Genomic DNA, 13,029 nt, shown 5'->3' with positions numbered 1-13,029 from the left:
ACGGAAAATGGATAGTTTTTTTTTTTTTAATATGTTGGGCTATAAGAACAAAGATCTTACTTGGACCTTGGTGGAGTGTTACCAAGAGCTTTTATTGGTGAATTTGGAACCACCGTTTCTAGAAGCAATGGTGAATTTGGACATTTTCAGATTGGATTTCCCAAAGTGATACAGGTTCACATTGAAGGCCAAACCCGTGGCAAAACACCAAATTCAAGAGCTAACTGCTCTGAGATTTGCGAAACTGGTGAAAGGGTCCAGGTTAGGGAACATAATTTTTATCTTAGTTTGGTTGGGGTGTGCCAGGCCTATGCAGTAGTGCAACACAAAGGAGACGCGTGAGAACCCTAGCAGCAAGCTGCTGTGATGGGAACTCCCCCTTGAAAAAAATTAATTTAATATCGTGTGAGCCGATGGCTCACATATCAGATATTAAACTGATAAGAACAGATACTACACTTGATCTTAGCCAAAAGGCCGAGAAAGGTATGCTTGTTCAATTCTTTAGCTTCTTGCTTTATACAGTCTCGTTTCCGTTCTTCTGCTTTAACTAGTCTAGGTGGGACTAAAGTATTAGCTTACTCCGGCTTAGGTATACGAGTCATGGGCAGGATACGAGTGTCTGAAAAGACTTCGATAACAATGTGCCAAACTCTGATGTAGTAGTAACTAACACCCAATCAGGAGTCACTTATATCTGAAAAGGCAAGACATTTTCAGATGGAGACAATTTCCTACCTTCCCGACTATGGGGTTGACGACGGTACTATAGTAGTGAAGACGAACGCAACATTTCCGCCACTTCTAAGGGACTTGGCAATGATAAGGGTGAAGATAACCGGTTAACCACGATATTCAAGATGATCGTTCACTACCTAGCTCAAGCTGTTGGTTTAGCAGATTTTGTTGGGATTTTCAAAAAGGTACAGTTGTTTACGAAGCTAATGTTCGTTAACATGAAGTTGTCCAATAATTTTTCATCATCCAGTTGTTTGCTTTTGTGGAAAAGAAGTATGCAGAATGCAGTGATGGAACTAGACTTTCCGTTTGATGATTCGAAGGCTGTGTTTGTCGATGCATTATACTTCGGTTTGTCTGCAATGGCAAGGAGGTGATACAATTTTTAAAGCGAAGTTTTGGACTTTATACCGAGGTAAGGTAATGCTGGTATTTCAACAATGGATGATGTTGATTGGTTGAATCATTCAAGGCGATAGATATGCAACAACGTGTTGTAGTGGTGTTGGCTAGGAAAAAGTATACCGAGTAACCAATTCTACCTATAACTTAATGGTTTACATAATACCTTTATCATGTTAATAGGAGTATTATAACGGTCCAGTAATGTGTTTAAGAAAGACAATTTCTTTAATCAATTCATCATCAATTAGGTGTTCAATTTCTGGATTTATTATCCCTTTGTGGATACTCAAAATTCATGATTTCTTTTCCCTTTGCATACATTCCTTTCCTTGGTCTTCGCTGGGAAACTAAGACAATAAACTAAAGCAATGGAGAGACAATCCTTAACCTTCTAAGTCTCACAATCATAAATATTCAACTTCTATTATGGAACCATTATTAATGAATTCTTCCTTTATAGAATACTCACATTCAATAAAATTGAAGGCTGAAAACCAAATTAACTTTAATTGGGATGAGTAACTAACTGTAAAACATAAGCCGAGCTTTTAATCTCAAAAGATTTGATAGCTTTCCCATACCTTGTTCTTCAATCCAATAGGCCTTTGGCTAACCTATCGAAAAATCGATTTTAGAATTAAAACTTAATGATGATTAAATTTATATTTTATTTCCAATATGAAACAAATTTTGTAAAATATGTTTTATCTCAAATTATTCAATATTCAATATATGCTTTATATGAGAGCTTTTAGTAATCCACATATAGATGAAAATCGCGTAGTACATATCACTGAATATATATATATTTTTTTAAATCATACAGATATGCAAACCTAATTAAGATCACTACTTGCAGGTAGTGTGTCTAAACATAACCAAGGTATAACTTTTCTCGCAGATCATGAGGAGTATGCATACAGTTTGTCCCGTGATTTATTTTTTTATGACCTAAGACGTATTTGGCTATCCAAAATTGGTTTTTCGTGACCAAAATCTATCCGTGACCCTATCTAAGTCGTTCATGACTCAAGCTTGACGTGTCTTTAAAACATGGTGTCTCAGTTAGGAAGTTAGGAGCAAAGATGATTGTGGGAAAGGTGAGCCCGTAATTTTAATAATGAGTCCTACTGGAGAGTACCTTGATGGATCATGGAGATATCATTTGGTAAAGATCATACCAGATATCATTTGGCCTAAAAAGAAATTAACAACTAGAAATACGTGTGAGGTAGCATATGTGTGTGCCCCGACTACTAGATGCGCAAAAGTTTCTCACTTCCCAAAGATATCCCACCTACTAATTAGGATATACACTTTTTTTCTGACGCCTAAAGTTTCGTATAGGCCACCCGAATAACTCTTGAGGAAGGTTAAGACTATAAACCTTCTATATGTAACCAGTAAAAATATTTATTGTGGGATTGACTCAACCTCCATATAATGCGGGATGATAAATTCTCAAAGGAATTTATCGACTTTGGATGCATAAAGATGGAAAGAGAATAGAAGACCATGAGGGAAGCGTTATAAACTCATAAATGAGACTCTCATGACTGAAATCAGTTTTTTGTCCAGACGTTATTTTTGGTGGGAAGTATAAAAGAAGTGGAAATAGAACGTTAACGACTTTCGACACGATGTTGAAACTACCCATAACCGTACATCGGCTTCTTGTCGGGAAAACGTGGAATAAAGCACTACCGAGTCATCTCACGATCTAGAATCGGCAAATCCCTGGGGCGTAAAGAGAAAAACGGGGAATGAAGCGTTATCAAGATGATCCTGAATTGTTTTCGCAAACCCGAGGCGTAAAATTAAAAGGGATATTTAAGTCATTTTAGTACTTGGACATCTCTACAGTATAAACACAAAATAAAATTTGTCTAAAGAACAAAATTAAAATAATCGAGAAAGATAGTGACTGATAGAGGGGGTGGGGTTTTTTTAAAAAAAATTAGAATAATCGAGAACAAAATTAGAACAAAATTAAAATTTGTCTAAACACAAAATAATCTCCTACTACTAAAAATATTCTCTCTCATTTTTAGGATGATTTTCTCTCATCTTTATTTTAATTTTTTTTATCATCAGAGGACGATTATCTTTTTCATTCTAAATCCTTCAGTTAATTCATCTTTTTTTTCTTGATGTGTTTGTTTCGACAGACCAAATCCCCCAAACAACTCATGGAAATATACAGGGATGCAACGAATTGAGTTCTGCTCCCGAAAAAACGAGGAGTTGGGGGCTTCGTAACTCGTCCAAGTACAAAAAGGAGACCTCAACCTTCTTGCATAAAGTCAGCATCGGTAGAATTGGAATGGTGAGCAATTGGGTTGGGGTATATTGAGATCTATAAAAAGATATTTTGTACAAAAAGAAAAGAAATATCACAAACCTTTTGATCCGGGATAGGAAAACAGGAAAAAGTGTTGTAATCATCCACAAAGAAGAAAGGACGGTTTTTTTTATCCGAGATCAAAAAATACCGATTGGGCCCCTGAAATGAATTTTTTTTCCGCTTCATGGCTCACCCACGGGGTGCTCGGACATGTGATTGATTATTCTATTCGATGGGCCAACCAACGACCGTCCGACTACAACCAACAACAGATTGAGGAAATGAAACTATACAATTTCTAGGGCTATACGGACCGAACCATAGACCTTCTCGGTGAAAACAGATCCAACTTTTTATTATCGAAATGATTTGAACTGTTCCAAAGACCCAACATGATTTTTTTTTGCATTGGTCTTTCAACTGATATAAATATCAAATATCCGCCATACTTTTTTCTTAACAAAAGATCACGAGATGGCTCCCGTGCTCTGATTCATATTTAGATTATGATCCAGGAACAATACCAAAGTGTTTCAAAGAAGAGTTACCTTGACGTAGGTCTGCCTCTGGCCTAGATTAACCTAAGTTAAATGGAGTCTCTATCGCTCTGCTCTCAAAGAGTCAAATATGAAACTTCATACACCTTAAAGTTCATAGTACGAAAAGATATTTTTTGAGGTCCTTATACCCATTATGCCTAGCATTGAATGGGCTGGTATTCACCTTATCAATTATCGAATCAATGATGGGTTATTTTTTAGCCTAAATTGGCACCCAAAGCGGACCGAACCAAATATTTGTCAGGCTATTGATTAAGATCAATTTTATTGATTAAGATCAATTTTGTTGATTGCGATGGACTCCCCTGAAAAACATTGGCGCGCGTGTAAACGAGTTGCTCTCCAACCAACTTAGTTAGCCCCTTGATAGATAGTTTATCATGGAAATAATTTCTTGTCAAGATGAATCTTCAATGATCCAACATGATAGCTTCTGATCTGTTTCCTACCAAGAATTGGTATTGCTTAGAAATAAGATTGCATCTATAATTCATCGATATGACAAGCCCCTTTCTTTCTCTTTGTGGATGATAATGACCCCTACTTAACCCAGGGTTAGGTATTGCTTTCATATGGCGGGAGTCCATTGGGTTTCAAATCCAGTAGGTAGAACTTATTATATACCGGAGTAATAGTATCTAATAAGTTTTTCTACCCACCCTCCCTTTTTATTTTAGTTGCATAGAAATGCCATTCAGTTGATTCGACTCAATCCCAGAACCAAATATGGTTTACAAACAGAATTTCCTTTTTTATTGGGCGCACCTATTTTTTTATGAAATTTCATTCATAGCCTCTACTCGCGTCCTAGCTCGTCTGACGGCTTAAATTCGCTTCAATGTTTGTCTCTTGCCCTCAGCCCGACTTAAGTTAGCTTCAGTTATTTTAAGAGCTTTCTGAGCTTCTTGTGGATCAATGTCACTACCCTTTCCGCATCATTTACCTAAGATGGTAATATCATTATTGCCTACTCTAGCAAACCACCCATCAGAGCGATTTTAACCATTGGTCATTAAGGCGTAGTCTCAAATACCTATATCTACAGCTGTGGCAATAGGGGCGTGATTTGGTAATACACCGATTTGGCCACTATTAGTAGATAAAACAATTTCTTTCACTTATGAATCCCAAAAAATTTGATTCGGGGTAAGTACACAAAGATTTAAGGCCATTCTTCAATTTGCTCTCCATTCTATGTTCACAGCCGTCGCGGTAGCTTCGTCGATGTACCTACCAAATAAAAGGCCTGCTCAGGAAGACCATCTAATTCTCTGGAAAGGATCAATTGAAACCCCCTAATGGTTTCTTTCTAGACCAACATATTTCCCTGGAGAGCCCGTAAATACTTCTGCTACGAAGAAGGGTTGTGATAAGAAAACGCTCAAGTTTTCGTGCTCTTGCTACGGTTAACGATCCTCTTCAGATAATTCATCCAACCCAAGGATAGCTATAATATCCTGAACTTCTTGGTAACGTTGTGAAGTTTGCTTAACTCTTGGCGCAATTTCATAATGTTCTTCACAACGATGCGAGGGTTGGAGCATAGTTGACGTACTATCAAGAGGATCTACTGTGGTAGATCTTTTTGAAGCTAGTCCTTTGATAAAGACGGTAGAGCATCTAAATGTGCAAATGTTGTGGCAGGGGCAGGGTCGGTCAAATCGTCCGCAGGTACATAAACTGCTGAAATAGAAGTTATAGACCCCTCTTTGGTAGAAGTATTATTTCTTGCAATGTACCATTATGTACTAAGGGTAGGTTGATAAACCCACAGCAGAAGGCATTATGCCTAATAAAGCAGATACTTCGGATCCTGCTTGGACAAATCGGAAAATATTGTCGATAAATAGAAGGACATCTTGTTCATTAACATCTCGGAAATATTCTGCCATGGTTAGGCAGTCAAACCAACTCTCATACGAGCTCCCGGCGTTTCATTCATCTGACCATAGACTAGAGCTACTTTGATTCTGCAAGATTTTGTTCATTAATTACTCCAGACTCTTTCATTTCCATGTAAAGATCATTCCCCTCACGAGTACGCTCACCCACCTCCGCCAAATACAGATACGCCTCCATGAGATTTGGCGATGTTGTTGATCAATTCCATGATAAGGACTGTTTTACCCACTCCAGCTCCCCCGAATAGTACTATTTCCCCCCACGTCGATAAGGAGCTAACAGATCAACTACTTGATCCCTGTTTCAAAAATAGATAATTTTTGTATCTAATTGTATAAAGGCAGGCGCGGATCTATGAACAGGAGATGTTGTGCGAGTATGTACAGGACCTAAATTATCAACAGGCTCTCCAAGAAAGTTGAAAATTCGTTCGAGAGTAGCCCCACCAACCGTAACACTTAGAGCAGCTCCCATGGTGGTCTAACAACCAACCATTCTGATTAGTTGATAATATTTGTTGAGAGTTTTGTGAAAGATTCCTGTTAAAGGTCTAATATTAAATACAAGATCTAAGACTCAACAATTCAAATCCTTCTGTTGTTGGATCCATAATTAATCCTATGGATCCTTGAGATGGGATTAGTAGAATATTTTCTATACCCCTTAATCCGGACTATGGTCGAATCGAGCCAATGGTCACAACGTTGTATCCCAGTCCCGTATATTGCCCTTTTCCTTCCGCATTGCAATAGAAACTTATTATTCTCCAAAAATTCCTAGGAGAGAACAAATCTTTTCGATTAGAATTTGTACACGGCACGGGATAACCCTCGCTTTCTATTCTAATTGAAGAAAGGGTTCCATCATATAGATTGATAGTGAAGTGATATCCAGATTCCCACAAAAAAAGAATCCTTTTTTTCAAGACTCATCCGTGATTAGTTAATTATTCTATTGGATCTATATGCTTATTCCGAGAGGATATATTCAAATTATTATTCATCGAATGACTATTCATCTATTGTATTTACATTCAAATAGGGGGGCAGACAAGCTCTATGGAAAAAAGGTGGTTCCATTCGATGTTGTTTAACGAGGAATTAAAACATAGGTCTGGGCTAAGTAAATCAATGGATAGTCTTGGTCCTATTGAAAATACCAGTGGAAGTGAAGATCCCGTTATATATGATAGGGATAAAAATATTGATAGTGGGGACGATAGTGATAATTCCAGTGCTAATAATATGGATACTTTTTTCGATGTCAGGGACATTCGGAGTTTGATCTCTGATGACATCTTTTTAGTTAGGGATCGTAATGGTAACAGTTATTCGATATATTTTAATATTGAAAATTTTATTTTCGAGATTGACAACGATCGCTCTTTTATGAATGAACTAGAAAGTTCCTTTTATAGTTATCTGAATAATGGTTCTCAAAGCGACAATCACTACTACGATCGTTATATGTATGACTCAATATAGTTGGAATAATCACATTTTTAATTGCATTGATAGTTATCTTCGTTCTGAAATCAGTATTGATAATTACATTTCAGGCGATAGTTACAATTACAGCGACAGTTACATGTATAGTTACATTTGTAATGAAAGTGTAAATAGTAGTGACAACGAGAGTTCCAGTATACGAATTAGCACAAATAGAAGTGATTTCAATATGAGAAGAAGATATAATGATCTCGATATAAATAAAAAATACAGACATTTGTGGGTTCAATGCGAGAGTTGTTATGGGTTAAATTATAAGAAATTTTTTAAGTCAAAACTCAATGTTTGTGAACAATGCGGATATCATTTGAAAATGAGCAGTTCAGATAGAATCGAGCTTTCGGTTGATCCGGGCACTTGGGATCCTATGAATGAAGACATGGTTTCTATGGACCCCATTGAATTTCATTCAGAAGAGGAACCTTATAAAGATCGTATCGATTCTTATCAAAGAAAAACAGGGTTAACCGAGGCTATTCAAACAGGCATAGGTCAACTAAATGGTATTCCCATAGCTATTGGGGTTATGGATTTTCAGTTCATGGGGGGCAGTATGGGATCCGTAGTAGGCGAGAAAATTACCCGTTTGATCGAGCATGCGACTCGTAAAGCTCTACCTCTTATTATAGTTTGTGCTTCGGGAGGAGCGCGCATGCAAGAAGGAAGTTTGAGCTTGATGCAAATGGCTAAAATATCTTCCGCTTCATATAATTATCAATCAAATAAAAAGTTATTCTATGTATCAATCCTTACATCTCCTACAACCGGTGGGGTGACTGCAAGTTTTGGTATGTTGGGAGATATCATTATTGCCGAGCCTAATGCCTACATTGCATTTGCGGGTAAAAGAGTAATTGAACAAACATTGAATAAGACAGTACCTGATGGTTCCCAGGCGGCTGAGTATTTATTCCACAAGGGCTTATTGGACTCAATCGTACCACGTAATCCTTTAAAAAGTGTTCTGGGTGAGTTATTTCAGCTTCACGGTTTCTTTCCCTTAAATCAAAATTCAATCAAGTAGAGCATTCAATTCAGTTATTTTATTTGCGGCAAAGAAGTTTTTTAGTTATTGGTAAAGAAAAAAAGAAGAGTTCGTTTTCATTACGGGCATAAGATCTATTTATATTGTAAAAAGAATCAGAAGTTTCGGATACTTACTTTTTCTTTTTTCCTCCAGATATGTATTTTATACCTATAATTGGTGCTATATTACTGATTAGTAATCAGGAAGTTTCGATCAACAGGATAAAAGAATACATTCTTCTTTTGTTTTAGCAAAATTTTATGAAGAAAAAGAATTTCATCTTATCCTCTTACGTATTATAGATATAGAAAAATTCAAATCTATAAAATAATAGAATAGAAATCGTGCATATTTCAATATTTCCCGTGAGAACTCATATTTAGTTCTACATTCCTTGCACTTATTATTCTATACTTATAATAAATAGATATATTTATCATAAGATATCTTTATAACAGGTACAAATTTTAAATCGAGGTATCCATTCTATGACAACTTTTGATTTACCCTCTATTTTTGTGCCTTTAGTGGGCCTAGTTTTCCCGGCAATTGCAATGGCTTCTTTATTTCTTCATGTTCAAAAAAATAAGATTGTCTAGATTCCTATGAAGCAGACGCTTTTATATTTAACCAAATGAATTATTTCTAATGGTTCACATCATAATAGTGCTAGTTGATGAGAGTTACTTCGGGAACAAAAAAGTAAAGTAAAATTCATTTGGGTTATTTTCTCAATTCCAATAAAATGAAACTGGATCTAATATGAACTGGCGCTCAGAACGTATATGGATAGAACTTATAACGGGGTCTCGAAAAACAAGTAATTTCTGCTGGGCCTGTATCCTTCTTTTAAGTTCACTAGGGTTCTTAATGGTTGGAACTTCTAGTTATCTTGGTAGGAATCTGATATCCTTATTCCCGTCTCAGGAAATCCTCTTTTTTCCACAAGGCATCGTTATGTCTTTCTATGGGATCGCGGGTCTGTTCATTAGCTCCTATTTATGGTGCACAATTTCGTGGAATGTAGGTAGTGGTTATGACCGATTTGATCGAAAAGAAGGAATAGTGTGTATTTTTTGTTGGGGATTTCCTGGAATAAATCGTTGTATCTTCCTTCGATTCCTTATGAGAGATGTCCAGTCGATTAGAATCGAAATTAAAGAGAGTCTTTTTCCTCGTCGTGTCCTTTATATGGAAATCAGAGGTCAGGGAGCCTTCCCTTGACTCATACTGATGAGAATCTGAGTCCACGAGAAATTGAACAAAAAGCGGCGGAATTGGCCTATTTCTTGCGCGTACCAATTGAAGTATTTTGAAATGAACTGCGAAGAATTAATGTTTTTTTAGCATGGGGGGAAGGAAAAGAACTAAGGAATCTTCATTTTATATAACTCATGCTTTATAGAAATTTTCGGTCGGATAGAGTCGACGAAAGAGGTGGTTTCCTTAGTAATTTACATATTTAAAATGCCACAAAAGAAAACATTCACTACCCTCACATATCTTGCATCTATTTTATTTTTACCCTGGTGGGTTTCTCTCTCATTTAATAAAAATCTGAAATCCTGGGTTACAAATTGGTGGAATACTAGGCAACCCGAAATGTTTTTGAATGATATTAAATAAAAGACTTCTAGAAAAATTAATAGAATTAGAAGAACTTTTCTTTTTGGACGAAATTATAAAGGAGTACCCGGAGACACATATACAAAAGCTCTGTATAGAAATCCACAAAGAAACGATACAATTGGTCAAGATGCACAATGAAGGTCATATTCATAGAATTTTGCACTTCTCGACAAATATAGTCTGTTTCGCTATTCTAAGTGGTTATTCTATTCTAGGTAATGAAGAACTTCTCGTTCTTAATTCTTGGGTGAAAGAATTCCTCTATAACTTAAGTGACACAATAAAAGCTTTTTCTATTCTTTTATTAATTGATTTATGTATCGGATTCCATTCGCCTCATGGTTGGGAACTAATGATTGGCTCTATCTCAAAGGATTTTGGATTTTATCATAATGATCAAATTATATCTGGTCTTGTTTCCACTTTCCCAGTCATTCTAGATACACTTTTAAAATATTGGATTTTCCGTTATTTAAATCGCGTATCTCCGTCACTTGTAGTGATTTAATTCTTGTGGATGTTTATTTTCCAGGTTTCCCTCCTAAACCGGAGGAAGTTATCGATGCTATAACAAAACTTCGTAAGAAGGTATCTCGAGAAATCTACCAAGATATATTTGGGTCTCAACAAAATAATCGATGTTTTACTACCACTCACAAGTTTTATGTTGGACGTAGCACGCATACTGGAAATTATGATCAAGGATTACTCTATCAATTGCGATCTACTTCAGAGATACCTTATGAAACATTTTTAAAATACCAAAGTTCAGTATCTTCCCATGAATTAGTGAATTAGGGATACTACTTTTCTTTTGTGCAGAAGAATAGCAAATGCCTTTCACTTCAATTTCCAAAATTTCGTCGTAAACGTGAACTACTTATACAAATGAAAATCCGGGAGAGATTAAAAAAATGCAGGGTCGTTTGTCTGCTTGGCTAGTCAAGCATGGGTTAGTTCATAGATTTTTAGGCTTCGATTACCAAGGATTCGAAACTTTACAAATAAAGTCTGAGGATTGGCATTCCATTGTTGTCATGTCATATGTATATGGTTACAATTATCTACGCTCTCAGTGTGCCTATGATGTAGCACCAGGCGGACTCTTAGCTAGTGTGTATCATCTTACGAGAATAGAGTATGGTGTGGATCAGCCAGAGGAGGTATGCATAAAAGTATTTGCCCCAAGGATAAATCCTAGAATTCCATATGTTTTTTGGATTTGGAAAAGTGCGGATTTCCAAGAACGGGAATCTTATGATATGTTGGGAATCTCTTAAAACAGATGAGAGAAGGATACTGAACTTTGGTACCTGCTCTTCTTGGTACCTCTGGTGATATGACATAAATCACCAGAGGTACCAAGAAGAGCAGGTTTGAGATCGAAATTTCCTTCGGCGACATCGATCTTTAAAACCGCCAAATCATACGTGGGATCAAAACCAACAAGTTTTCCTTCCTTGGAGAACTTTTCCCCGTGTGCATCTTCAAGAAATACCTTGCAACGCTGAAGTCCAGTCGTATCAGTTGCCAACTTAGCTATGACATGATAATTGGTCACTATGTGTCCACTTTTATCCCATATGAAACCAGAACCAGTCCCTTCGACTTTCGCAGTTTCCTCTTCTTCTTTCGTAAGAACTTCTTCAGTATTTGTGCTTCTTCCTGACGAGGTCTCAGCTAATTCAAAGTCCTTAATAAAAACCACCGAAGGAGAAGCCTCTTCGAATACCTGAACGACTCGTTCTTCTTGGCGCTGAGGTGTTTCTTCTTCTACTCGAGCATTTGCCAACTGAAAAGACGCCAAATGTAGAAAAGAAGATAAAATTGAGGAAGTAGCTAATATTGAAGAATTCCGCCTTGTGAGGAACAATCTCTGTGAGTTGTTCACAGAAGAAGAGGAAGAAATGTTTGCTGAGATTATTATTGCGGATTTAGAGATCAAGTGATGATGAATGGAACCCAACACCACCACCCTCGGTCTGTTTAGAATAAACACCACCTCCACTAGTCTTATTGACTGTAAAATTTCTTGGATCTGGCCTTTTCATATGTTATCTTCAAGCCACATGCATGAGTCAATTTGTGTGGCCATATTTAAAGTGCTATTGAGTCCCCCTCCTATCTTAAGTGCCTTTAACAACACAAGGGCTGATGATCACCTGCTATCCAAACGAATTCACCTTATTAGAATAGTAGCCTTCAATTTGATTTTTGGCAGCCATGTTTTAACAGAAGGGCTTGTTTACAGGCCATAACGGAAAATTATCAAAAATAAAATAAAATTGGGGAACTACAGTCGGAAGTTTTTTTTTTTTTTTTCTTGCGAAGAAAATTGATGATTAAGATAATGCAATTCCATATTTTTCAGAGAAACTTATTGTCCAACACATTCTGACGAGATCATCAAGTGTTGCAGATCAAGCTCAAATAACAGATCCTGTTCGGATCAAGCAAACTGCACTATGGTAAGAGCAAACGCTAAATAATACAACCGTAGATAAAATTTAGACTTGGAAGATTGGCAGGGGCCTCCCGGACGCGTTCCCCCTCAGAAAAAAATTATGACGTAGACTCTCCCTCAGTGGGGAGATCTTAGGCGAGCGCCCTTCCAAAGTGCAATGGAAGTCACTAACCTAGGCCATGACCCTTCATGATCAGTCATAGACCCCGTCCAGGTAAGTATGATCCTTACGGAAAATGGATAGTTTTTTTTTTTAATATGTTGGGCTATAAGAACAAAGATCTTACTTGGACCTTGGTGGAGTGTTACCAAGAGCTTTTATTGGTGAATTTGGAACCACCGTTTCTAGAAGCAATGGTGAATTTGGACATTTTCAGATTGGATTTCCCAAAGTGATACAGGTTCACATTGAAGGCCAAACCCGTGGCAAGAACACCAAATTCAAGAGCTAA

General features: G+C 36.9%; 1 protein-coding gene and 2 non-coding genes across 3 annotated transcripts; all 3 read right to left on the bottom strand.

Moving 5' to 3' along the window:
• Positions 1 to 292: 292 nt before the first annotated feature.
• LOC113284671 lies at positions 293 to 490 on the bottom strand. Its single transcript, XR_003328310.1, has one exon. It is a non-coding gene; the product is annotated as a U2 spliceosomal RNA (small nuclear RNA).
• A 10,899-nt stretch (positions 491 to 11,389) lies between these two features.
• On the bottom strand, positions 11,390 to 12,338 carry LOC113280432 (protease Do-like 5, chloroplastic). The gene is made up of 2 exons (XM_026529054.1): positions 12,297 to 12,338; positions 11,390 to 12,151 (listed from the first exon to the last, which is right to left on the bottom strand). Exons 1-2 carry the CDS (start codon positions 12,336 to 12,338, stop codon positions 11,390 to 11,392), a joined length of 804 nt encoding a protein of 267 aa, XP_026384839.1.
• Positions 12,339 to 12,638: 300 nt separating this feature from the next.
• On the bottom strand, positions 12,639 to 12,799 carry LOC113284989. Its single transcript, XR_003328509.1, has one exon. It is a non-coding gene; the product is annotated as a U1 spliceosomal RNA (small nuclear RNA).
• Positions 12,800 to 13,029: the final 230 nt, after the last annotated feature.

Source organism: Papaver somniferum, chromosome 5 (assembly GCF_003573695.1).
Source record: "Papaver somniferum cultivar HN1 chromosome 5, ASM357369v1, whole genome shotgun sequence".
Taxonomy (NCBI): Eukaryota; Viridiplantae; Streptophyta; class Magnoliopsida; order Ranunculales; family Papaveraceae; genus Papaver; species Papaver somniferum.
The sequence above is the reverse complement of the archived record's forward strand: the minus strand, read 5'-3'. Positions and strand labels throughout refer to the sequence as shown.